The sequence below is a fragment of the Arvicola amphibius genome, chromosome 2 (genome assembly GCF_903992535.2).
Source record: "Arvicola amphibius chromosome 2, mArvAmp1.2, whole genome shotgun sequence".
NCBI classification, from domain to species: Eukaryota; Metazoa; Chordata; class Mammalia; order Rodentia; family Cricetidae; genus Arvicola; species Arvicola amphibius.
The window spans coordinates 39965991-39991570 of record NC_052048.2 but is presented as its reverse complement, the minus strand read 5'-3'; the positions used below and the strand labels follow the sequence as shown (position 1 = coordinate 39991570).

At 43.6% G+C, this 25580-nt stretch overlaps 1 protein-coding gene across 2 annotated transcripts in view; it reads right to left on the bottom strand.

Annotated features, from left to right (window-relative positions):
* Sumf1 (sulfatase modifying factor 1) overlaps positions 1-25580 on the bottom strand; it is an 82839-nt gene that overhangs the window by 41093 nt on the left and 16166 nt on the right. For both annotated transcript variants that reach the window (XM_038319600.2, XM_038319601.2), the window contains exons 4-6: positions 9513-9595; positions 7465-7587; positions 6591-6705 (exon numbers count right to left, since the gene is read on the bottom strand). In XM_038319600.2, the coding sequence (XP_038175528.1) occupies positions 6591-6705; positions 7465-7587; positions 9513-9595 (321 nt within the window). The remainder of the gene's footprint in view (positions 1-6590; positions 6706-7464; positions 7588-9512; positions 9596-25580) is intronic.

Here is a 25580-nt window from a genome sequence, read left to right as displayed (position 1 = left end):
AGAGCTAGTTCCAGGACAGGCTCTAAAAAAGCTGCAGAGAAAACCTGTCTCGAAAAAACCAAAAAAAACGAAAAAAGAAAAAAAAATCTCTTTGGGGGGGGGGGGGTGGCGCGGGAGAGATGGCTCAGCGGTTAAGAGCACTGGCGGTTCTTCCAGAGGACCTGGGTTCACTTCCCAGCACCTACATGGCAGCTTACAACTGTCGGTAACTCTACCTCCAGAGGATCTGACACCCTCGCAAAATACCAATTCATAGAAAGTAAAAATAAATGAATCATTTTTTTAAAAAAAAATCTCTTCGATACATGAATGCACCAAGACCTATTTATTTCAGAATATAAATATAAATATTGATTTTCATCTCCACCTGTCAAAAACCAGTCTAAACAACAAAAGCAAAAGCCCTGCCCCCTCTGCTTTGCTTTTTTTTTTTAACTTTAAGCACTCAGAAGGCATTCAGAAGCTAAGAGGGCTTTACTGAATGGCCCAGAACTAAGTGACCAACATTAGCTATAAGTATCAAGACTTGACTAGTATGGGAGAGAGAGTGAATGAGAGAGAGAGAGAGAGAGAAAGAGAGAGAGAGAGAGAGAGAGAGAGAGAGAGAGAGAGAGAACAGACAAACAGTATCTAGGCATTCAAAATCATTAGCAGGAATCCCCTACTATATAAGTTATCAGAATAAGTCTTATCACTAAGTATCAGCATTTTGGGCCACATAGTGTCTTTTAGAACCACAGCTGCCACATCACCTCACCCTCTCCAGAAGCTCCCTCCAGTTAACTATCTTATCTTTGAGCCTCAGTCACTGTCATTAAATAAGGAAAACATTAACTCATTATCCATGTGTTTCTAACAGTAGGTGTCTGGGATGCAGCAGTGTGCAGCAAATTACACATTCACCAAGAAAGCACAGCACAAACCAAAGGCAGGTCAGAAAGCACTGGGTACCACCTATGGACATGGAAGCAAAGTGCGGTTAGTGTAAGACAGAGCGCATGAAGGGAAAACACGAACTGAACAACAGCAAATCCAGGTTACTGGATAGTTCATGACTTAAAAATTCTCCCAGCCAGGACAGAGAGTTTGGGTCAGTGGTAGAGTGCTTGCTTGTGAGGCCCTAGGTTTGGTCCCCACAAGAGATAGGGAGGAGGGGAATATCATAAAAGGGCAAAGACACAAAGAAAAATTCTTTCCCTTCTTTTCAATAGACATTTTGTAAAAATCAGATTGTGATGAAAAAAGTGGTTATCTTTGGGGATTTTTCCCCTCTTTTCATAATTCATACTTTCCCATACTAACGAAGTAAGACTACAAGAATGAATAAACTAACATTCATTTCTGGGTGCCTTCAGATGGTTTTACATCTACACATGAATACGGAAGCATCTGTTGCTTGGGCAATTGAGAGCATTTCAATCAAAGTTATAAAGCCACACTGAAGAGAAGTTCATCGAGATGAGCTGGAAAGTCGAAAAACCCCACCATGCTGCTTCCATAATCAGCATTTACTATGGAAACAGCCTTGCTTGTGCCTTGGCTCATTGAGAAATGCCATGTGCAGCCAGTATGGGCAGGGAGGGGCTCAGTGGCAAATGAGATCATAAAGAGTTTAATGAGGGAAGAGAAAAAGAGAGAATGTCTCAAACTAAAAATTCAGCTCTAAAGAGCTGGGCATGACAAACATGACGGCAATCTTACCACTTGGGAGGTAAAATCGGAGGATCAAGGCCATCCTGGGCTACAGAGTGAGTTTGAGGCCAACCTGGGCCACATTACATACTCTCATATTAGCGTTCTCTCCCTCCCTCCCTCCCTCCCTCCCTCCCTCCCTTCCTCCCTCCCTCCCTCCCTCCCTCCCTCTCTCTCTCTCTTCTCAAAAGCAGATTGGGACAAAGAAAGTAAGACAATAGGAACTGTCACAGAAATTCCAAGAGGCCAAACCCCAGTGGGCAATCTGAGCACACCCTGGACTAGAACTCTGCAATCCAAATGTCAGAGACAAAAGGGAGGGGAGGCCACAGAATAAGCTATTTGTTCAAAAACACAGTGGTGACCAAAACAGTCCATGGAACTAAAATGGAAGGAAGAAGAAAAAAAGAGATGAGTTGGCTGTGGGGAGAAAGTGGAAGATGTCATGGCGTAGGAGGGATAAGAAACGGAAGCACACATTCTGGAGGAAGGAATCCATCTTCAGGCTGCTAGAAGATACGGACAAAGGTGCTGTCAAGAATCTGTCCTTCGTGAGTGTTGCTTGTCCTCAACAGGAAAGTAACAGTGTCTGATCAAAGGTTTGCCTCCCCCCTTAAATAACAGGATTTTGAGGTAAAATCTAGAAGTTACCACCCTCTTAATTACTAAGTTATTACATGTGAGTAGATCAGTATGAGAAATGAATGTTCACGGCTCATGGTTATATGTATCACACTAACCAAAGCTTCCTCCCAGGAGCCTCAGATGAAAAAAAAAAATGGAAAAGTTCACTCCTGCTTGAAATGCTCGCTTTCAGGCTCATGAGTCGATGAGCATTAAAACAAAACTGAATTAATGACAGTGGGGGACAGTGACCTAGCAGAATATCCATCCTGCGCCTTAACTTCACAGTGCTGAGCACTCAGAGCGGGGACAGGAGGACTGTGAGTTTTATGCTAGCCTGACCCTGTCTTAAAATTTCAAACAAAGAAGTTAAATTCTTGTCCTTGTCTTCCAGAGCAAGCTGACGGTTCCGGTCAATCCAAGGTCGTTTTTGTTTGTGTCAACTCAACTTAAAGACAGAGGCTTGCCTCATCCTTGACCAAGTTTTGTTTCTAGAATGGGTTCCTTCAGAACTCCTGGTAACTGGAACCATTTTATCTTGGTAACTCCGGGAGCAATGTCTTCAGGGAAGTTCTGCAGACACCTGGTGACCTCTCCGTGAAACACACTAATGTTAAACAAGGGGAAAGCAAAGCAGGAGTTTGTGTAGCTTAGTGCTAGGGTGGTCCTAGGTCAATCATGATACCACAATAAAAGCAAAGTAAACATCTGCAGAGCATCCTTATCGCCTCCCCCCCCCCCGTGTGTGTGTGTGTGTGTGTGTATTGTGTGTGTATCAGGCCCTCTGAGCTTTGTGTTACAACGGCACCCAGAAATGGCTCAATTATTTTTTCTTCAGCTCACCTAATTAAATGTGCATATAATACCGTGATAGAAAGTACAGGAAATACCCATAACTGTCCAAAGCAGCTTTACTGTGGCCTTTTACTAAAATTGACTAGTGCTTACATTATTGATTTGGTTCATTACAGTTACCATAGACTTCTCCAAACAACAGAGGCAAAGCTGTCTGCTTCCTGTGCCTCTGGGAAGGAACCTGTTCATCTCTCAGGACAAAATAATCCTGTCCCACTGAGCACGTGGACATTTCTGTACTTTGGCCTTCACAGCTCTCACTTGAATGCTGTTACTATAACAACCGAGGTCTGGCTCTACAGCTCCATTTGAGCCATGCCCTGGATTCAGGATTTATTGCAGCTGCTCTAGATGGCACCACATGCTTTGAGAGACCCCTCCTGCGAGGTCTCCCTTCCTGCCAGGTTCTTTCCTGTGTTTACATCCAAAAAAAGTTGGAAATGAGTCTGAGACAAGGAGTGCTATCCATTTTCAGGGTTACCTGCATTTACAAGTGAAGCTACTGGACTGTTCTTGCTAATAATCAACATCTTTTTTATTACATTTCGTGTGTGTGTGTGTGTGTGTGTGTGTATGTATGCGCCCATGTACCACAGTGTGCACATGGAAATCAGAGGACAACTAACGGAAGTCTTCTTCCTCCCAACATCTGGGTCGCAGGGATCAAACTCAGATCATCAAGCTAGGTGGCAAGCATCTTTACCCACTGAGCCACCTCACCAGCCCAGACAACCAGCACCTTTCCTGGAGTTTGATGCACTCATATCAGGCACCGCCATATACAGGCACCTTGTATATTCATACCAAGCTCTTACTTTTTAAAAAATATTCCCAGCAGTAATCAGTGTTTAAAAGTTAGAAAACCTCTCCACTCCCCATCCCCCTCTCCTTTCCCTCCAAGAATAAAATCCAATATCTTGCCTGTAGCTAAACATGTGTTCTACCTCTGAGCTACACTCCCAACCTAGAAAACTTTCTTCACTAAATGGTATTCGGGAGTGCCCACGGCCTGTTTCTTTTCATTGATGTAGAAGAGTTCCTTTCTCACGGAGCTCTTCCTGACAGTCCAGTAGTGCAGCTCTGTTTAAAAACTGTCTCAGTTAATTTATGCTGCTATAACAAAATGCCACAGCCTGAAGTACTGATAAACAGAGATGTGTCTCACAGATCTGGAAATTGGGAAGTCTAGATGGAGGTCTCAGTAGGATAAAAATTTGTGTATCCCTTTGAAGGGACTAAGGAGCACTGTATCCTTCTATGGCCAGAGCCATAGCACAGCCTATTCAACTTTGAGCCTGTCTGCAAAAGTACTCATGATACCAAATCATCCCTTAGTCACCTCCTTAAGGCCCTTCTGTTAGCTCTGTTAAACTGAGGACTAAATTTCAGTAGAAGTTTTAAGGGGGACCATTCTTCAGACCAGACAAAGACATTTCTACTTTCTCTTACCATAATGAAGAAAGAAGTTTTGTGATGGAGAAATTAGCCCATAACAGGGTTTGTTAGAAGAAAACAATCATTTTCTTCCAGCAATCTTTCAAACAGTTTTTTTCTTTTTTTAATTTGTTTTTTTTTCTCAAGAAAATCTTCCTGCAAAGTCTATTTATATATTTGACACAGATATGTTATTTGGAGTATGACCAAATAGTTGGAAAACTTCAGCTTGAAAACTAACTAAATGAGAGTTAAAGACCAAAAAAATTCTTGGAAAAGAAAGAGTAAAGGAGCACCTGATCTAAGAGAAACTGAAAATCAATTTGAGCTATTGTTAGACACCACAGTGTTTGGAGCAGAATTTAGTTAAAAAACAAGTTGTTTGAGGACACTTAGCCTGTCCAAGCACAGGATGCTTGGTGTTTGTATCCAGTTCCATGTATGTGAGTTACATATATGTTAAGCCAACACAAACTGATGGGAGATGATGCATTATTCAATAGAGGCAGAAAAGGCAAACCAAGCCATCTGGTAGCTGGTTCCTCCTCAACTTTCTTCAGGATCGCTGTTCCTCTCCCAGACGTAGAGTTTTCTTTGGTAAGAAATTAGCGGTCTTAGGGAGGTGATGGTTTCTACCTTCCTTCAGGCTTAGCCAAGACTTGGTATGGAGCAGGGTACAGAATGAGGACTTCGTGGTGGCCTCTTGGCCGGAAGAAGTGGTGCAGGAGCTAGATGCACTGTGCCTGGCACACTGCAAAGCCGCTGCCACAGTCACATTAACCCCTACAATGAGTGGAAAGGCAGGGACCATAATGCTAACCTGCGGGGAAGACTTCCAGGCTAGTTTCCTCTACCTGCATGTCTCTTTCTAAACCTCCCATGGTCAGCATCACATAGTCAGAAACATCTGATGATTTCTAGCATTCAACACACTTGAGGGTCGATAGTGTCGGGAGAACAGTGTCAGCCAGAGAATGAGTGATGCCTTTCACTCCATTTGGTGGGGGATGGGGGAGGACTGGTTTGTTTTTTGCTTTGGTTTTTAACAGTCTGTGTGTACGTGTGTGTGCATGTGTGTGTGCATGCACACACACACAATGTATTTGGACATGCTTGTGCCACAGGGCAAGTGTGGAAACCAAGAGACGACTTATGAGAATTTGCTCTTTCCTCACACTACACAGGTTCGAGGTGGCAACTTGGGTCACCACACTTGCCAGCAAGTTCCTCTATGGACTGAGGAGTTTCCCTGGCCCTGGTTTTGTGTGCTTAAGATAGGGTCTTAAGTAACTTGAGCTAGCCTAGACCTCACTATGTAGCTGCGCTGAACTTCTGATCTTCCTGCCTCAGCCTCCCAACTGCTGGTATTAGAGGCATGTGATGCAGCGCCAGGCCCTTTCATCCCATTTCAAGAGTGCCTCAACTCCCAGGGTCAGTGCCCTTCTCTAGAAGCCTGGCTTGTTGTGGAATATTAGTTTAAGATGTGGTATGCTCACTTATGTTGTAGAATATTTGTTTAATGATGCAAAGATGTGCTTCATTCTTTTATGTTGCATTTGTTTAACTCTGTGAAGCTCTGTTACTTTGTCTAAAACACCTGACTGGTCTAATAAAGAGCTGAACAGCCAATAGCTAGGCAGGAGAGAGAAACAGATGGAGCTGCCAGGCAGAGAGAATAAACAGAAAGAGAATCTAGGTTCAAGAGAGAGCAAGGAGCAAGAACAGGAGAGCAGAATGCCAGGGGCCAGTCACCCAGCCACACAACCAACCATGGAGGAAGAAGAGAAGAAAGACATATAGAATTAAGAAAGGTAAAAAGCCCAGAGGCAAATATAGTTACAGAAAAATAAAGTAATTTAAGTTAGGAAAGCTGGCTAAAAATAAGCCAAGCTAAGGTTCAGCATTCCTGCACATTGATTTGGGAGGTGGGTGGTGGGCCCCTGGAGAGTTATCAAAGCAACAACAATCCCACACTGGCTACTCACAGGTGCAGTTCCTTGGAAGCCATCCTCCCCAGTGTTGGCCACAGGAAACTCGCCCTGCCAAAGGTTGGCATAATGCTGGCCTTTGGGCTGCAGTTTGTTGCCCCAGGGGAAAAGCCTATCGGGAGAGACACAGGCATCAGCACGGTGCACAGACTTCTGGACTGCAGTCAAGAGAAAGGATGCAACAGAAGAGAGCAAAAACAATGCACATTTGTTCCAAATGAACACTCATAAATATAGCTTTTAATTGGAACCTTAAAAAATGTCATAACAGTTCATGTCAAGGGCATAACAACTGTGGGCTCCCCTCACTGGTGAGAAGGCCCAAAGTAAATGACGTGGCTGAAAGAAGCCGTCTAGAAATCTGAGAAATGAGGCATCGTCCTGGACTTATATGGTAGCATGAGCAGGCACAGCACACCACACTTTTTTTTAAAAGCCTTGTCTATTTTAAGGAGCTTTTCCTAGAAGATGTGACCCAAACATGAGTTTTCTATCTTATGGCTGTAGGAGCAGAGAAATACCACGGCTTCAGAAGACAGTTAAAATAAGAAAATAATAAAAACAGGGCAGCCTGCCAAGTGGCTCTGAGAGGGATATACAAGAGGGGATGCCTGGCTACAACTACTCTGGGACTGCAGAGAGCCCGTTTGGCCCCATACCTGGCTTTAGGAAATGGAAAGAGTTGGAGACTCACCCCCTAGTGTCACCAAAGGACCTCACAAGGAAGAAGAAAAGCTAGCAAGAACAAGAGCTGTCATTAATCAACTTTCTGACCACAGCAGGAGCTGAAAGGAAGAGGACGGGGTGAGGTGGGGGAGAAGGGGTGGACTCCACGAAGGTTGGATAATGCAAGGCCTTCCCACGTGAGTACCTGTTCTGCAGGCCTCCTCTACAGCTGTACTCCCACTCTGCCTCCGTGGGCAACCTCTTCCCTGCCCACGTGCAGTAGGCAACAGCGTCATTCCAGGAGACATGGAGAACCGGATGATTTGCCCTAGGGAGGAGCAACCACAGTCAAAAAAAGACATTGACCTGAACAGAAAACAGGAACTATATTCAGAAAGTGTTCATAGTCACCCTCCCTCCGTCTGGTCATGGCTTCAAAGACTAGCCATGACACATCTGTACTGTCCACAGGGACTTTAAGTCTTAGACTCCCAAGTGGGTCACAGCTAGTCTTGGGCCTGCACTCAAGCGTTTCTTTACTTTGCAGCCTTGGATGCCACAGATTCCATGGAGATGGTAGACACAGGGAAGCTCTGCCCACTGGTTCATTGCTGAGAGTGCCATCAGCAGATGCCGAACAGCTAAGGGGCACCTTCGAATCCCCAGTGATTATCACAGCAGCAACATAAGGCCCACAAAGACTCGGCTCATAGGCTGTACACACCTCAGAGCTCCATGTGAACTGGGCCAGAGCTCTGTTGGACCTGCACTGCAGTTTTGGCATCCACTCCCTTACTCAAATGTGGGTCACTGACTGACATTCGTTTCTACATGTCAAACTCTTATCTTAGCCTGTCTCCAGACACCTGACTTTAAATTTTGTGTCTTTCTGATACCCTGCTAAGAATCAGCCAGCATAATCTGTCTCACGCTAGCACAGTGGTTCTCAACCTGTGGGTCACAACCCTTTTGGGAGTCAAACAACCCCTTTTCTGGGGTTGCATATCAGACATCTGATATATCAAATATTTACTTACATTTCAATTCATAACTAACAAAATTAAAATTATGAAGTAGCAATGAAAATGATTTTATGATTGGGGTCACAACAACATGAACACTGTATAAAGGGTCACAGCATTAGTAAGGTTGAGAACCACTGTTCTGGCCAGTGCAAAGTCAGCCTTTCCTGAGAGATGGAGGAAGTCAACGGCACTGAAATCACTGGTCACTTTTTTAAGTGAATTAGGTCTGGCCCACTCCACACCTCATGCATATCTGAATTCCTACCAGGATATTCATTAGCTTTCTCAAAAATGTTCCTGAGTAACTCAGCATCTAGTACAAAATTTTTAAAGTACAGTTCAGTGTGGGGGTGCAGCCCAACGGCAGAACAAGTCTTAGCACCACAGTCTGGAAATGCACTCTCCTCCGGGTTTTCCTTCTTCTGTCAGCTTGACAATCAACTCTGGATTTGGGACAGAAGACATGGATTGAAAACTAAGAAGCCCAGTTCTCCCCAGGTCTCCAGGGATCCTACAACATTCTACCTCAGTGTCTATTTCCAAAGGAAGCCAGCTCAGACTGTGAAAAGTTCGGTATCTGTCAAGGGGTTGTATCTCTGAAGTTGAACTTCATGTACTCCCCGCTCCCTGACTGTAAGAGCAATAACTCAGAACATGGTTAAAAACAAAGGCCTAAAACACCATTTGAAGAACCGGGTTAGGAGAACACGGGTCCCAGACTGTTGGGAAGCTGAGTCATAATCGAATCCCATCTTCATCTCCAGGGTTAGCATGCATCTCTATTTTTGCTTAAGATAATTACCTCCTTGTCACCCTGGAGACCTGCTGGCCGACTTGCCACTCTGGTTTTTTTAGTCAGACTGTGGCTACTAAGTATGTCATTGAAGGACTAAAGAGTGCATGAATCCTATACCCAAGGCCACCCGGTAGGACACAACTACTTATCCATAAGACAGTCTTTCCCCACATAAAGACTCATTCGTGCCATTAGTAAACGTGTCATGAGATTTGTGATGGCCTGTCCAAAGGGAAGAAATCTGTGAAGAGAACTCTGACAAGACAGTGGCTAGGCCTTTGTAGACATTATTTCCTGCCATCCACTTCCTTCCCCAAGAGTGGCTGGCCACTCTTGCCATTCACTTTACATATGAAGACAGCTACTGAGTTCTGCAAGAGCACAGATTGTTTTTTTGAATGAACCACATAAACTAGGCATGACCAGACTCACCTGAGCAGAATAGTGGAGTCTGGGCCCTCTGGGTGCCTCCAGTTAGCGCCTTTGACAGGTAACCACCATGGAGCAGCTGCAACCTCAAAGCAACCGAGAACAGGCCCTGTCAGCTACCATGACTCCAGAAAACACTGAACTCATATACACAGCCAAAAAGATAAGTAAAAATCTCACTTAAGGTCGTGAGGTCTATTTGCATTCAAACACATATGCCTTTACAGAATATCAGGACAACAGAGTTACATGTAAATACATATTTAAACAAAAAAACTATTAATCCATACCATAAGGCGCAAGTGACTCAGCAGATACATGTGTATGTAAGTGTTGCATAGCTCCAGGATTTTGTAAGGTTCCCCTGCCCATTGATCCTCTAAAATCTGTGACAAGTGGGAGAAAGGTACATCTCCATCTTAAATGACAGGGAGGGTCTGGGCTGCCACGTGGGACCACAGTGGTGTCTGAGAGCCACACTACCACTGGAGCCATACCAGAGTGGCCTGTGCTTCCACCTGGGACCAAGATGACATCCAAGCCAGAGCAGCTGATGAGGACCACGTCTGGGTCCATGGTCCTACCACAGCCAGTGTCTATGTTGATGTCCACAGTCTGTGGTGCCACCAAAGGCCACAAGGATGCCCAGAGTCTAGGCTGCAACCTGTGGCTATGCTGGCGCATGAGGGCCATGTTGCCACCAGGGCCACACCAATCTGAGTGGCCCCTACTGCCACCTGGGGCCATGGGTGTCATCCAGGCCAGGGCTGTTCCATGAACCATTTCTGGGTCCTTGGTATCACCATAGGTGTGTCTCTAATGGCTATAGCCTTTGGTACCACTAAAGGCCACGCAGATGCCCAGGGTCTAGGCAGCATCCTGTGGCCATTTTGGTGTTGGAAGCTGGAGTCATGGTATTGTCTGGGCCAGGATTGCTGCCGAGGGCCATGTCTGCATCCATGGCCCAACTGCTGACAGGGTCTGTGCTGACGTCAGTGATTCCTAATACTATCGAAAGCAATGCCAATGCCGGGGGTCTGTTGGTGTGTGAGGGCCTTGCTGCCACAGGGGCCATGCCAATCTGAGTGGCCTGCACTGCCACCTGGGACCATGGTGACATCCAACCCTGGGCTGCTACCAAGGACTATGTCTGGATCCCAGGTCCTACCACAGTCAGGTTCTATGTTGATGCTTGTGACCCATGGCACCACCAAAGGCCACACAGATACCTGGGGCCTAGGCCACAATCTGAGGCTATGTTGGTACCTGAGGACCATATTGCTGCCAGGGCCTTACCAATATGAGTGGCCCCTGCTGCCACCTATAGCCATGGGGGTCATCCAGGCCAGGGCTACTGCCATGGACCATATCTAGGTCTGTAGCCCAACATGGGCCGATAACCATGGCTCATGTCACCACATATGTGTTGAAAGCCAAGGGCCTTGCTGAACCAGCCCTGTCCCTCACTGCACCCAAGACAGCGGGCCCTGCCTCTTGCTAGAAACTGAAGCAGAAGAACTGGACCCTCCTCCCAAGGGAGAGCTGATCCCCAGCACTCATGAGAAATGGCCCTACCCCTCACCACAGCCATAGGAGAGCTGGCCCCGATGGCATGAGCCTAGGAGAGCAGACTGACCAGCTCAGACACCACCCAGACCCACATCCTAGGCCTTGGATTGGCCCACCCTAACAACCCTACCATCTATGACCTGCTGGAGTACACAAAGGGATTGTCCTGTAGAACAATAGCCTTGGGATCTTCACAACTTGGGGCAGGATATCCAAGAGGGTTTCAGTGAGGGCCCATTGGTTGGCCAGAGGTGTTGAACCAAACCAATGACTTATTGCAATGAACATTTTGCAGGTGGGGCAAAAGGGTTTACTGAGTAACACACTGAAGCTCCCAATGCCACTAGAATGAATGAAGGCGTGTTTGAAAGATAGAGGAGCAAGGTAGGTTTTTGTTTGTTTTGTTTTGAAGTAACTTTGGGGGAGCATGCTGCAGGGGTGTGTGGTAGATATAGAGGGACTGGGAGGTGAGCAGGATTGGGGTGCATGATGTGAAATTTCCAAAAAGTAAATAAAGAATCAGATATATAGTCAAAGAAAAGGGGAAACAGTTAATCTTCACATTAAACATGAGATTGAAAGTTATCCAAAGAGGGCAGGGATCACATAGCGAAAAAAAGTGAACTATGTTTAAAAGACCATGGTTCAACCTGCAGCCCAACATTAGCTGGATAAGTTCATGGTGTTTCCTGACAGCTTTCATCTGTGAAATGGGATCAAGATCCAGCCCCAACTAATTCAGACACCAGAGGAGGCTAAATCCAGTAAGATTGCAAAGCACTAAGAAAATCGTTACTAGAAACGTAACAACTTTTAAGGGTTCTGTTAATCGTGTTCACCAGAGTAATGAGAGTAAGAAGGGGTCCCCACTGAGTGACTGGTTAGAACCTAAAGCTGTGATGCCAATCAAAATTAGCTTTGAATTATGGCTCTGCTAGTTACAGTATTTAATCCCTCCAGGCCTGCTTGCTCATTTGCAAATAGAGTCGCAGCTCTATTAGAGTAGAGAATTATAGAAACTGGGTGTAAGGCTTGCCCTTAGCAACTTAGGGTGATGACTGAGCAAGCAGTGGGGAAAGGGAACCAGGCTCACTGAGCATGGCCTGTGACAAGCAGTCAGAGGAGAGCCACATGATTCAATCATTACTGCTAACAGTGAAGACAGAAAGCTGGGAATGATTCTCCTAACAAAAATTAGAGCAGACTCATTTAGCCCCATGACAATTGTATTCTCAACAGACTGCATTCTTGCGAGCTTGGTGGGGTGGAAGTGACAGGGATTATGTCCCTGCTAACAGGGAACACTGTCACTGTGAACATCAAGGCTACTCTCATTTATTTTTTTCACATTAGCACAATCAAATACTTAAGGTATCTGCACAACAATCTGATGAAAAGGGCATTTGCTTGAAGCACTTCAACAGAAAGGCTTCCTTGTCCTTCACCACAGCTGCAAGGCACTGGCTGTGGCAGCACTCGGAAGCAGAAAGCATGGCTTCCTTCACTTCATCAGCAGCTAATCTTGGTGTGTTCTGTGTGGTGCCCGTGACAGGCTTGGTCTCAAGGAAAGATGTGCACAGAAAGCTCAGGTCACCCACTCTTGGATTTCAAGAAGGTAATCACTTAACTTGGCCTGCCCAACTTCACTCGCAGCACAAAACACTGCTAGTGGAAGATCCTAGCTCTAAAAAAGAAAAAAGAAAAAAGAAAAAAGAAAAAAGAAACTATATCAAATCTGGATGGTAGATATTGGGATGCCTTTAATTTTTTTCTCATGCCATTTTATATTTTGAAATAATTCTTTCACCTTTAGCAATGAAAAGGAATACAGTGTCTGTTTATATCCATCCTGCCTGCCAATGGGCATTTGGGCATTTCCCGTTTGGAGCTATAATAAATAGTAATTTGAATATTCTTCAAAGAGACTTTGGGTAGCACCCACCTTTGTTCACTGTACTTTGTGGAAAGGGCTGCAGGTTCCACAGAGAAGAAGCTTCCCAAGCTCCCCAACCGTTCTTCCAAGGAGAATATCCATGGAGTTGGGTTCTCCACAGAAGACCCAAGGGCTACTACGGCAGTGGCCTGTCAATCCTTTCATTATCCCCAGCTTTTCCTTGAATTCAACTGGCTACAGATACTTACAGAGAACCCACCAAGTGACAGGCACCAAGCCCAATTCCCAGAGGGAGTCTCTAGGTCCCTGTGATACAGGATAGAGCAATGGCAAAAAGTAAAAGGATGTGAGAAAACAAAGATGTTCTCCTTGCTTGGAATCTATTTGGCCTTTCTGCTGAGTCAAAAACAAACAGAGAAACCACAACTGATATTGCCAAAACTGCCTCTAGGGGCAATGCAGGTTTGAAAGATATGGCAAAGATGCTAAAACTACAAATGAGCAGAACCATAGTAATCTTGAGCTGTACCATGTTAGCACTCCTTTCTCGTGCCTACATGTAAGCTGAAAGCCTAATACAAAAAAACACCCTACATTTTAAAAAGTCCTTAAGAAAAATAAGTAAACCAACTCGTACATTTTTACTTAAGCCTTGAGTCTTGCTTAAACTTTGTTATAAATGACATCTGTTGTAGAATGCAACTTAGAAAGCCATGGGATCATACACACCCGTGTGGCAGCCAAGCATGACTGCCCAAAAGCCTGCACCATGTCCTGGGGTAGTCTCCTGTCCATTCCCCAGATGACTTGCTGTCTAACTACTCAATGAGCTCACTAACTCCACTTTACTCTAGCTCATCCTGAAATTTTTTCTGTAGTGTAATCAAAAATCTGGCTTTACCAGGTGGAGGTCCCTAATGGGGAAGAAAACTCCTCAGGCTGGTATGATGTTGGGACACTATTGTCACCAGGAACTATCAGAGTACAGTTTAAGATAGTTAGTATATTGACAGGTTTTTTATACATAATTATTTAATTGCAAAATGAGGTACAAAGTATAAAGCTAGTCACCCCATTTTCTTTCCATTTCTAGTACATCTCTGAAATTCAAACTTGCATCCAGATGCGTACACATCAGTAACATGCTCATCGGAAACATGCTCATCAGTAACATGGTCATCAGTAACATGCTCATCCGAAACATACTCATCAGTAACATGCTCACCCAAAACATGCTGAACTGTAACAAGGTTCCTGACTTCCCTTCACGCTCTCTTTCTCGGCTTTTGACTTTTTCTTTTCTTCAGTTTCACAATACTCTAGCACACCACCCAAAATGAACAAGTTTTAAGGTCCTGGAGCTACACAATGAACAGCTTGACTGATGTCCACAGAGAAACAAAAGAACCTAAATGCAGGGCATAAGGAGGAGATACTGTGGCCCCAAGTCTTTGATCAAAGACCACAGAGTCCTGTTTAGTCCAAAATAGCAAGATCTGAATGCAAAGATATATGCAGACTACACAGAACACAAGTAAGAAATGCAGGGATACATGCAGACTCACAGAACACTGCTTCTAAATAAAAATTACAAATTACCCAGCTGTCCTAAACTTAGTTATTAAAACTTACCTAAACATGGAAATGTACCATGCATTGTTATAAAGATAACCTATAGAGTACAGATCTGACTTTGTTTCCATAAAATATTTGTGTTAAAATGTACATTAGTATAGTTAGAAGTAATTTTAAAAAAAAAACTCCAGGAAAATCTATATACACATAACAAGGTGAAGGACCAGAAGAGATGCACGCTTTTCTGTGCTTTATCAGCCTCGGCATCTGGACACTCTCTAGGCCATACAATCCCGTCTTGGTTGGGGCCTCCTGTGGAAGGCAAAACGAGTAGCAGCAGTTCTGTCCTCTACCCACTACACCACTGTGGCACATGCAGAAATGAATCAAAACATTGCCACATGTTCGCCTCAAAAGCAAACTGTCCACCACAATCGGGAAGAGCATTAGTTATCTAACATGTTAATGCATACGTCACCCTGGCACAGTGATAAACGCGCCTGACTATTTAGCAGGTACATGCTACCTGCACTTGAAAACAGTACTACATGCTACAAGACATAAAACCTCAAGCTCTCTACCCTGTCCAGACCCCGGTTTACTCATTTGAGAAGTAGAGATAAAAATCCCCTGTGTTCCCTATGGTTATCATAAGAATTATATAACAAAATGTATACAAAGCATTTGGATAAGGAATAAGAATCACTCAGTGTTAGTTACTAGTCTCATGATTATTTATTCATGTTACTGCATGTTACAAAATCATCTTAAAGTGTCTATAGAACACATATTCCAATTAGTAAAAACCTACCACCAATAGTCTTCCAGTCTGTGCTTCATCCACCCATCAGATAACCCCTTCAGAATACTCACAGGCTGTGGGAAGTGCCCACGGGCTATAAAGTCAAGGAACAGCATGTGCTGCAAGAAAGAATTCCCAAGAAGAGTATGTTATGACAGTCTTTCATCATGGGCTTGCTTCAAGAACCATCTACACATAAGCCAGCGTGTTCCTTTGCAGCAAGATGCACCATGGAGGGGACAAACAGAAGGATGACCTCCAAACTAGACAAAGCCTCAGCACAAATAAGGACACTAATGACATGCCAGTCTGTGAGACTGACCATAGTTACCACTGTGATAGTCAGATGCCGAGTCAAAGTCTCCAAATGACACAAGAAACTAAAGCCACTCCACGATAATTATGTTGAGACCAGGCATGGTCTTGTTCATCCTGGACAACTTGCTCTGGATGAGCCAAGATGCTTTCTGACTAAACTCATGGTACACTCCATTCAATGTCATGAATACTTTCTTCTTGCAAATGTCAGTTTTTAAATTTTTTTAATATATATATGTGTGTGTATGTGTATGCGTGTGTATTTAAATCATATCATGTACCCCAATCACACCTACTTTCTAGTCCTCAGAGGTCTGCCCCACTCACACCCCTCTGATAAAGAAGAAGGAGGAAGAGGAAGAAGAAGAAAGAGGAAGAGGAGGAGGAAAGGAAAAGGAGGAAGAGGAAGAAGAAGGAAGGAAGGAAAGAAGGAAGGAAGGGAGGGAGGGAGGGAGGGAGGGAGGGAGGGAGGGAGGGAGGGAGGGAGGGAGGGAGGGAGGGAGGGAGGAAGGAAGACAATGCAACAGGTTGCATTACCCACACAACCACTGGAGCATGATCAAACTTCCAGTGGCCAGCCCCTTAAAGAAAATTGAAGCCTTCCCCACCCATACATCTCCATCATTTGTGGAGAGCTACACTTCAGCATCTTTATCACAGTTGTTAAAAGTTCCTCTTCAATGGCTTTTTGTCTAGGCTGTTACCTTTTTTTTTGGTGTGGGTGGGGTGTATGTCACAGAAGCCTTCTATGTCTCTCTTTCTCAACTATGAGTCTACAGTCATCCAACTTCCTTGACCTTTACGGTCAGTGGTAGCATGGATCAAGGACTTTCACAGAGTTTCTGTCAGCAGCATGGACCTTAGACATCAATATAACCGCTGTTTGCAGAAAGACCATGGAGCTACACATGAACATCAGTGGCATAACTGGCCAGGGACAACAACATGGCTTCAAGTATCAGCAAAGACCATGCATCATGGCCTTTGATGGTAACATGGGCCACAGACATCAACATGTCTGATTTCTATTTAAATGTGTATGAGTGTTTTTCTACATGTACATCTATGCATCACATGTGTTACTGGAACCTAACAAGGTCAGAAGATATGGGTGCTAGGAATCAAACCCAGAACCTTGGGAAGAGAAACCAATGTTCCTAACTGAGCCATCTCTTCTGTCCCAAATGGCAGGGCTATTAATTCCATGTCTTTAAAAACTTGTCTTTGAACTTCTGGCTCTGCCTTGAGAATAAATGCTATTCTGTCACATTTAGGAGACTTTATAAAACAAAGCAACTTTTATGAACAAACAGACATGGGGAGTTATCCAGCATTATACTGCAAATGAACCTACCCCTAACACTGTTCTTTTCTGGGTGTTCTGTTTACTGAGTAGAAGCAGCAATGAGGACAGGCTGCCATAAAGACATAAAAACTACCTCATCCTAAGACAAGAAAGTCTCTGTTGGATGTGGTTGTCCACCTACATGTTTGTTGCTCAACCAAGACAACCTCAAGTTACAGCACTGCTTTATATTCAAGGGAAAAGGCTTTAAACATGACCTAGTTCTACTCAGCCATTTCCATAGCAACTGCCTCGGGTTTAAGTCAAAACAACTGTACCAGCCTGCCAGTGACCAACGGCAATGAAAACAGAACCCATGTGAGTCTCATGCCCCTTCGAGAAACGGACATCAGAGAGCAAAGACATGGTTTCCCACCTCTCCCGTGGGACATAGCCAGACTTGTAGTAAGAACTTATAAGAAGGAGGAAGGGGGAAAGAGCAAAATGCTTTTATTCTTGCCAGAGGTGGTAAGTTATGCTTCTTATACACGCTCAGCCCAGAATAAAACCCACACAGAAAAAGATGGAATACTGTGTAATTATGCACATTCAAGTCTAAAGATGTCAAGCTCACAATTTTACAACTTCTCTCTCAAAACCTGAATGCATTTAGACAAGCAAATTAAAAAGTCAGAGGTTTCTTGAAATGTAGTATAAACATGACAGCTATCCTTATAAAAACAGTCAGGGAGAATTTTTCGACTGGCACCAGCGACAATGAGAAATTGCAGATCTATTCAAATTCACAAAGTATAAATAAAACTGAAGGAATACCTAACTAACAACTGGAAGAATCAAATGGAACAGAGATCATGGTAACTAAAATGTCTCTACACTTAGCGACACAAACTCATCAGAACAGGCTCTAGTAAAGGGTGAAGACAAAATCATCACCACAGTAGAAAAGCTGTCAGGTCAGACGGATGACTTCTAACTAAATCCTAAGGCAGGGACCTTGATGACTTCATAGGCTGCAGGCAAGAGAACAATGCTTACATTTTCAAACAGGACACAAATATTTTTGTTATGTAGGGTGAAACTACAAAATTTTCAAGACTTTTGGCTTCAGTTCTTAGTGAAATTTCCTGTCTTGGACCATTATCCCCACAATTAGCATACACGACACCTCAGGTCTTCACAGGGAGACTGGAAACACTTGCAGGGTTGGACGTTATAAGCAAAAAGTGAGAATGGCTCAAGGAACACATGCATTCAGTGAAAGCTGAAACTTGATCAGTTTTACTCTTTCTCAGTTGAAATGTAGATAGACATAGGATATGGTACTGATTTGGATATTTTCTTAAAAGGAATAAGAAAGTACTGCTTTAAAAAAAAACCTTTAACATTGACAAAGGGTGCAATAGGTGGCAGTATGCCCCATCTTTACATAACTTGATAGCACTCAGCAGAATCCTGTATCACATACACACAGACCAAGTAGATTTAATCATAATGCCCATATATGGTAGTTCGAATGAGAGGGACGCCACAAGCATATATACTTGAATGCTTGTTCCCAATAGTGGAACTATTTAGGAAGGATTGGGATGTGTGGCCTGGTTGGAAGAGGTGTGTCACTACAGGGTGGGCTTTAAGGTTTTAAAAGCCAATGCCATTCACAGTTAGTGCTCTCTCTCTCTCTCTCTCTCTCTCTCTCTCTCTCTCTCTCTCTCTCTCTCTGTGTGTGTGTGTGTGTATGTGTGTGTGTGTGTGTGTGTGTGTGTCGCTGCCTCCTACTTGCAAATAACAGGCTTTCAGCTACCATTCCAGTGCCCTGCCCTTCCCACCTACCTGCCTACTTCCTATCTGCCTGCCTTCCTACCTACCGCCTATCTGCCTGCCTACCTACCTACTGCCTATCTGCCTGCCTAACTATCTACTGCCTCTCTGTCTGCCTACCTACCTACTGCCTATCTGCCTGCCTACCTACCTACTGCCTATCTGCCTGCTTGCCTACTGCCTAACTGCATGCCTACCTACTGCCTATCTGCCTGCCTACCTACTGCCTATCTGCCTGACTACCTACTGCCTATCTATCTGCCTGCCTGCTGCCTACCTGCCTGCTGCCTGCCTGCCTATGTAGTGAGGAGCTGCGGGCTGCTTTCCTGCCACCCAGCTCCCACACGGCTAGCTTTGCCCCAGGAATAATTACATGGAAACTATATTCATTTAAACACTGCCTGGCCCATTAGTTTCAGCCTCTTATTAGCTAATTCTCACATATCTTGCTTTAACCCATATCTAATAATCTATGTAGCACCACGAGGTGGTGGCTTACCAAGAAGATTCTAGCCTACGTCCATCTTGGGCCGGAGCTTCACCGCATCTGACCCAGAGAGGAGAGGCATGGCGATTGCCCGAGGCATCTGCCTCACTCCCAGCATCCTGTCCTGTCTACTCCACCCACCTAAATCCTGCCCTATCAAAAAGCCAAGGCAGTTTCTTTATTAACCAATGAGAGTCCTCCATCATGCCTACCTACTGCCTATCTGTCTGCCTGCCTACCTACTGCCTATCTGCCTGCCTGCTGCCATGCTCACTACCATGATGATCATGGACTCACCCTCTAAAACTATAAGGCCTAATAAACTCTTTCTTCTATAAGTAGCATCAGTCTTGTGTCTTAGCACAGCAACAGATGAGTAACTAAGGCACAGTATGACTATAACACATAAATTAATTCTATGTGTAGGGCTGTGGGTGCAGTTCCATGGTAGAGTATTCGTATAGTGTGTATATAACTCTGACTTCAAGAAGCCTGAAAAATAATCATCTATAGAAAATATGCTAGAAGGGTATTTTGAAAATTCCACTGAAATATTAACTCTCTTACTCTCGTCCTTGCTTTTGCTCTTTGACAGTGCTGAGATCAAATCCAGGGACATATGTGTGCTACCACTGAGCTACATCTCTAACTCACCCTTTTTTGTTTTTGTCGTTTTTTTTTTTTTTTTTTTTTTAGATAGGACTTTGCTATATAGCTCAGAATGGCCTTGAACTTGTTGTCCTTCCTCTGCCTCCTGAATGCTGGGATTATAGGTGTACAGCAGTCCAATGTTAGTTTCTTATTTGCACATATTAATTTCTCTTTTTTAACTTCTTTTTGAGATAGTGTTTCTCTGTGTCACTTTGACTGTCTTGAAACTCACTCTGTAGACCAGGGGGGCCTCAAACTCCCACCCAACCACCCCAGCCCCCCAGATTCTGGAATTAAAGGTATACCACCACTACCAGGCACAAATGGATTTCTTAAAGCTGGGTATCCTTGGGCATGAGTAATCTACCTGTAATCTACCTTGTTTCTACAGGGGAGTTAATGATATAAAGACCAACATTCAATTGGGGAAACGAAGGTTAGACTCATTCTTTTCCTTGATCTAAGTTGAGCCTTAAAAGACCTATGCTGGGAAGGTTGAATGGTTAAGAGCACCAGTTACTCTTCCACAGGACCCAGGTTCAATTTCCAGCATCCATATGGCAGCTCATAATTGCCTGTAACTCCAGTTTTAGGTGATCCAATGCCTTCACACAGACATGCATGCAGGCAAAACACAAATGCACATGAAATAAAAATAAATTCTAAAAAAAGACCTATGCCTTGAAAGTAATTGTAAGTGCATATTACACAGGCATTGTTGACCCCACCTTACCTCATGCACCTCATACTGACAAGGTGCCTTGGAACAGGCTGGAGAAAAGCAACTGTGCCCTGTTATCCTATTATATTAAGTTCTCCCCTTCCAGGGTTATCACAGTTTACTTCCTGAGCCCACACCACACACTGACTCCTAAGTCAAGCAAACAACTATTCTTTTCAGTAAAAGTACAAATGACAGAAGCACTTTATCTTATCCAATCATCCAGCCCTAGACTGCCCGCTCCAAATAACTCTGCAGCTCTGAACTCACCTCAACCTTGATGACCAGGCCAGTATCTCTCCCCAAGGAAGAGCTGCCTTTGTAGCCAGAGAGATAAGTCATACTAGGTCTGAACCCTGCTCTTTCAAAAATGAAATGCTCCAACACAATACCTGAATGATAAGCTTTCTTTCTGCCAGATAGGGATTAAGAACTTATTACATGACAGTCACTGTACCAAGGATAGAATAGTAAATACACAATTCAAAGCCAGGCACTCAGAAGGCAGAACCAGGCAGATATCTGAGTTTGAAGCTAGCATGACATATAGAGGGAGTTCCAGGAGAGTTGGAGATACACAGAGAGACCCTATCTCAAAAATAAAGAAAACAAAACAAATAAATAAAAACAAAACCCATGAGACGTTCAACCCACCTTACAAAATGAAATCTAGCTAAGGCAAACATTCATGAAATACCTACACAATCATGACGATAGGAGAGGCGAGCAGTACAGAAGAAGGGCACAAGAAGCCACAAGATCACCTAACACAGAGAGAGCATGTCAGTCTGGATTGGGGGTGAGTGAGACAGGATATTGTCAAATGGGCCTCCTAGGAGGAGTAGAGCTGAGATCTGACCACAGAGATGAAGGTGGGCATTCAAAGCAGGTGGGCACAGCAGCCCCTAGCCAAGTGCTCTGCCTGAGCTGTTCCTGAGATCAGTCCCCATCAACCTGTGGGGCTATGCTGAAACATTCTCTCACCCAGACTTTCCAGGATCAAAAATATGGGAAATTCTTCAAACCACTGACAAGCATTGCTGGAAAGCACAGAAGGCAGCTTGAAAAAAGCAGCTGGAACGGGAAGGAACAGCATCCACTGTGAGCAACCCACAATGAGCATGGAAGGACTAGAACTCATACCGCACAAACTTGACACTGGCCCCACCAGGCTTCCCTTCCTGCACAGAACTTCTAACTAAGGAGAAATCCTACAAGTAAAAATTCACCTGACCAAAACAGGATGACAGGAGGGAGAAAGGGCAAGGATGTGCTGAGCAAATCTGCAGAGCTACTCTAGACCAGCTGACAATGAACAACAAAAGTGACTCAGGTTCAAATCCAACCAAAGTTACTGTAAGGGAAAAAAAGGGATGAAGAAACAGGACAGAAATAAAAGACACCTGGAAGATGAATGCATCCTTTTCCCATGGCTATAACAAAATACTGACTGCTGGGGAACAGTTAAAGGAAACCAGTCTGGATTGGGAGTGCAGTTCTATGTCTGCCATGCAGGAAGCTCACTCCCATGTCACAACGTAAAAGGGATGTTAACATAGTAATGATTCCACGCGTGCATGTCTACACGGAGACCAGAAGCAGGTGCTTTCCCACTTGCTTAACATCTTCTTTCAGATCCAGTTTCTCACTGGCTTATCCATGTGGTTAGGGTGGCTGCCCAGCAAGCTCCAAGAGTCCTTCCGCCTGCTTCCCCACTTCTGGAATTATAGGTATGTACAATTGAAGCCAGCTTTTTCACACGTCCGGGAATCCAACTCAGGTCTTCGTGCTCGCAAGCAAGCATTGTACTGACTGGGCCATCTTTCTGGCCCAGACTGGCCCCTTTACAACTCTTACAAGAAGAGAATCAATCCCCTTGGTAGGCAGCATCCCCAGCATCCCCTAATTACCTCCTAATAGGAAAGGTTAAAGTTTATCTTAATAGTCTACTTAAATTCTACCACTTCTCCACACTACCATATTGTAACTAATCTTCTAGTACAATCACATCTAAACCATAGGAGAACAATAACTCTCGTGTGAGCTCTTACACATGCTCCAGTGCTTTCACACACACAGACAACATGCTGTTCCAAAATAAAGTAAATAATCATAAAATTATAGACAAAAGAGCAAGTCATAATTCATAAACATAGAGTTGCTAAAGTCAATAAAGCACTATAAATTAAACAAAAAGTCATTTCACAAATATTACTTCAGAGACCCAACAGAAAAAACGAATAAAATTTTACCTTAAGGGAAAATAAAGACAAAGGTAATTCAAAAAATAAGTAATAAGCATGATCAGAAGGTATGCCTTGATAGTACAGTGCTTGCTTAATAGCACAAGATTCTAGGCTTGACCTCACTACTACCCCCACAAAAAGTAAAATTATCTTACAAATAAAGGCTTCAAAAATGGGGAGGGAGCAGTAAAGGCACAGAAAAGCACAATAAAAACAAAAACAATAACAAATAAAAAGTTCTGATGTTTAAACCATAATGCTGAAAATGCAGATTGGAAAAGGAAACAATCCTGCACCTGAAAATACTGACCCCCAGTGAGTCGTGCCACAATACACTTACAGAGCAAACACCACACACTAAAAAGGAAAAAACACTACAACACTCAGGCAAAAACAATAAGCAGTTTTCCAGGAAAAAGAAAACGTAGCAGACTTCTCAACAGCAAGACTTTATTCCAAAAGAAAACAAAGTGTGTAAGACAGTCAAGAAAAACAAATGTGGACCAGATATTTCCTCTCCAGCAAAACTGACCTGAGAGTTTAGAAGTGCCTTAACAAGAAGCTGCTGCCAACAAACAGATATGAAGAAACACTGTTCCCACGGCCACTTCCTGAAGAAGTTAGCACAGACTGAGCCTCATGAATCAGAAGGCTGAACACAAACTTCCTTTTAGAACTTAGTCTAAGGAGTTAAAAAGCAGAACACACTCCATGTGGCGGAGTCCAGGTTTCAGTAACAACATAAAGTGGTCGGACTGTCTTAGAGCTGGGGGTGAAGAGGAAACCACAAGGCAGGATCTGAGTTTGCTTTAACCTGTTCTCAGTCATCACAGAGCGCATGCTGGCACTGATGTGTGATCCTGGATGAAGTCCTGAGTAGCTGTGGGCTAGACCCCTCTGCCCCTGTCCTGAGAAACAGGATATAATACAGAACAGGCTAAGTTAAAAACCCAGAAACGAAACTATCAACATGAAACTGTGCGGTATCTTATTTAAACTCTGCCTGTTGATGAGGCAATGCAGTAGCACTGAATACACACACACACACACACACACACACACTCCTCTATTGAGCTGCAGTTGTGATCTGAACAAAGAACATTCTTCTAGTCTCTTTGGATTAAACACTTACTCCCCAGCTGGAAGCACGGCTTGGGAAGCTGAGCCTTTCGAAGGTGGAGACCTGCTGGAGGAAGCACAACTGCTGGGGGCAGGCTTTGAGGATTTTAGCCATTTTCTCTCAGCTTCCTGAGGGCGGATGCAGTGTGATCAGCCAGTTTCCTGCTCCCAGCCGCCATGCCATAAAGGACTCTTCCCTCTGAAACTTTGAGCCAAAATAAAGTCTTTCTCCCCTAAGCTGCTTTTTATTTGGGCATTCTGTCCCAGAAAGAAAAGAGAAACTAGTACAGAAACCAGGGCTTCTTATAGCAAAGCTAATACTGGACTGGGATGGGAGAGATGCTATCATCAGAAAAAGTAAAGAAGCCAGAAAGGACTCCTAAGCTCAGTTCAAAAGGACCCAGAACAAGGTTCCTTTATGGGCCAATGAAAACAACTTAAAATTAGACTGTGGGGATGGTTGCCCAACTCTAAAAATATACCAAACCAACTCTGAATTGTACACTTAAAAGGTGAATGGTATAATATATAAACTACATCTCAGTGCAACTGTTTAAAGCAAGCGGAGGGGGAAGGAACGTAACGGGGCCTATGTGAACTTGAAAAAGCATCCTGTGATCAAAAATAGCTGTGTGGTCTTCAAAAAAGATCATGGTTCCAAGTGAATGAAATATGTAACATGTTTAAATGCATGAACTCTTTAAAATTTTTACGTATAGTACTTTCAGATAGATAGATGGATAGATAGATGATAGATAGATGATAGATAGATAGATAGATATAGTTGCATCAAAATTGTATAGAACTAAATACATATATGCACAATGAATACACATAAAATTGGTGCAATCAGCCAAAAAGGAGAGGTTTTATCACCTGTGACTTCTGGCTGTGAACTACAGTTAAACAGGATAATATTATCTGGTTCCTGTGCTATAATTATAGCACAGGAAACTCAGTGAGGACACACCCTCTTTTACAACTCCCTGTGAAAATATAACTATCATTTTTTAAAAAAAATAACTATCTTTAAAGGAAATTTGGTTTGGGGTGTCTTCTGTTTCTTTGTTTGAAGTGGGGTCTTATGCAACCAAGGCTAGTCTTGAATTCACTATGTAGCCAAGATTAGTACTGATCTTCTGATGCTCCTGCCTCAACTTCCTAAGTGCAAAGATCACAAATGTGTGCTAACATGGCCAACTTTAAAAAAAAAATTCTTATTAACAAGAATAGTACTTTCTCTCTGTTTATTCTACACTGGGGCAACGGGAGCTAGAAAATCACCACACTGAAATATGGTAGGTTTGAACACCATGTGTAGTTGACGCTTGTAAAAAATAAGGAAGGTAGAGACACTGAATAAATTAAATTGCATCAGATACTCCTGAAAACTCATACCCTGAAAAAAAATAGTAAAATAAAAAGAAAGAAATAAAATAAAATTTTTATTCTTGTTATAGATTTCATTCACTTGGAATCATGATGTTTTTTGAAGGCCACACTTTGCTATTTCTGAGCACAGGATGGCTTTTCAAGTTCATGATCTGGTGAAATAGATCAGTAGT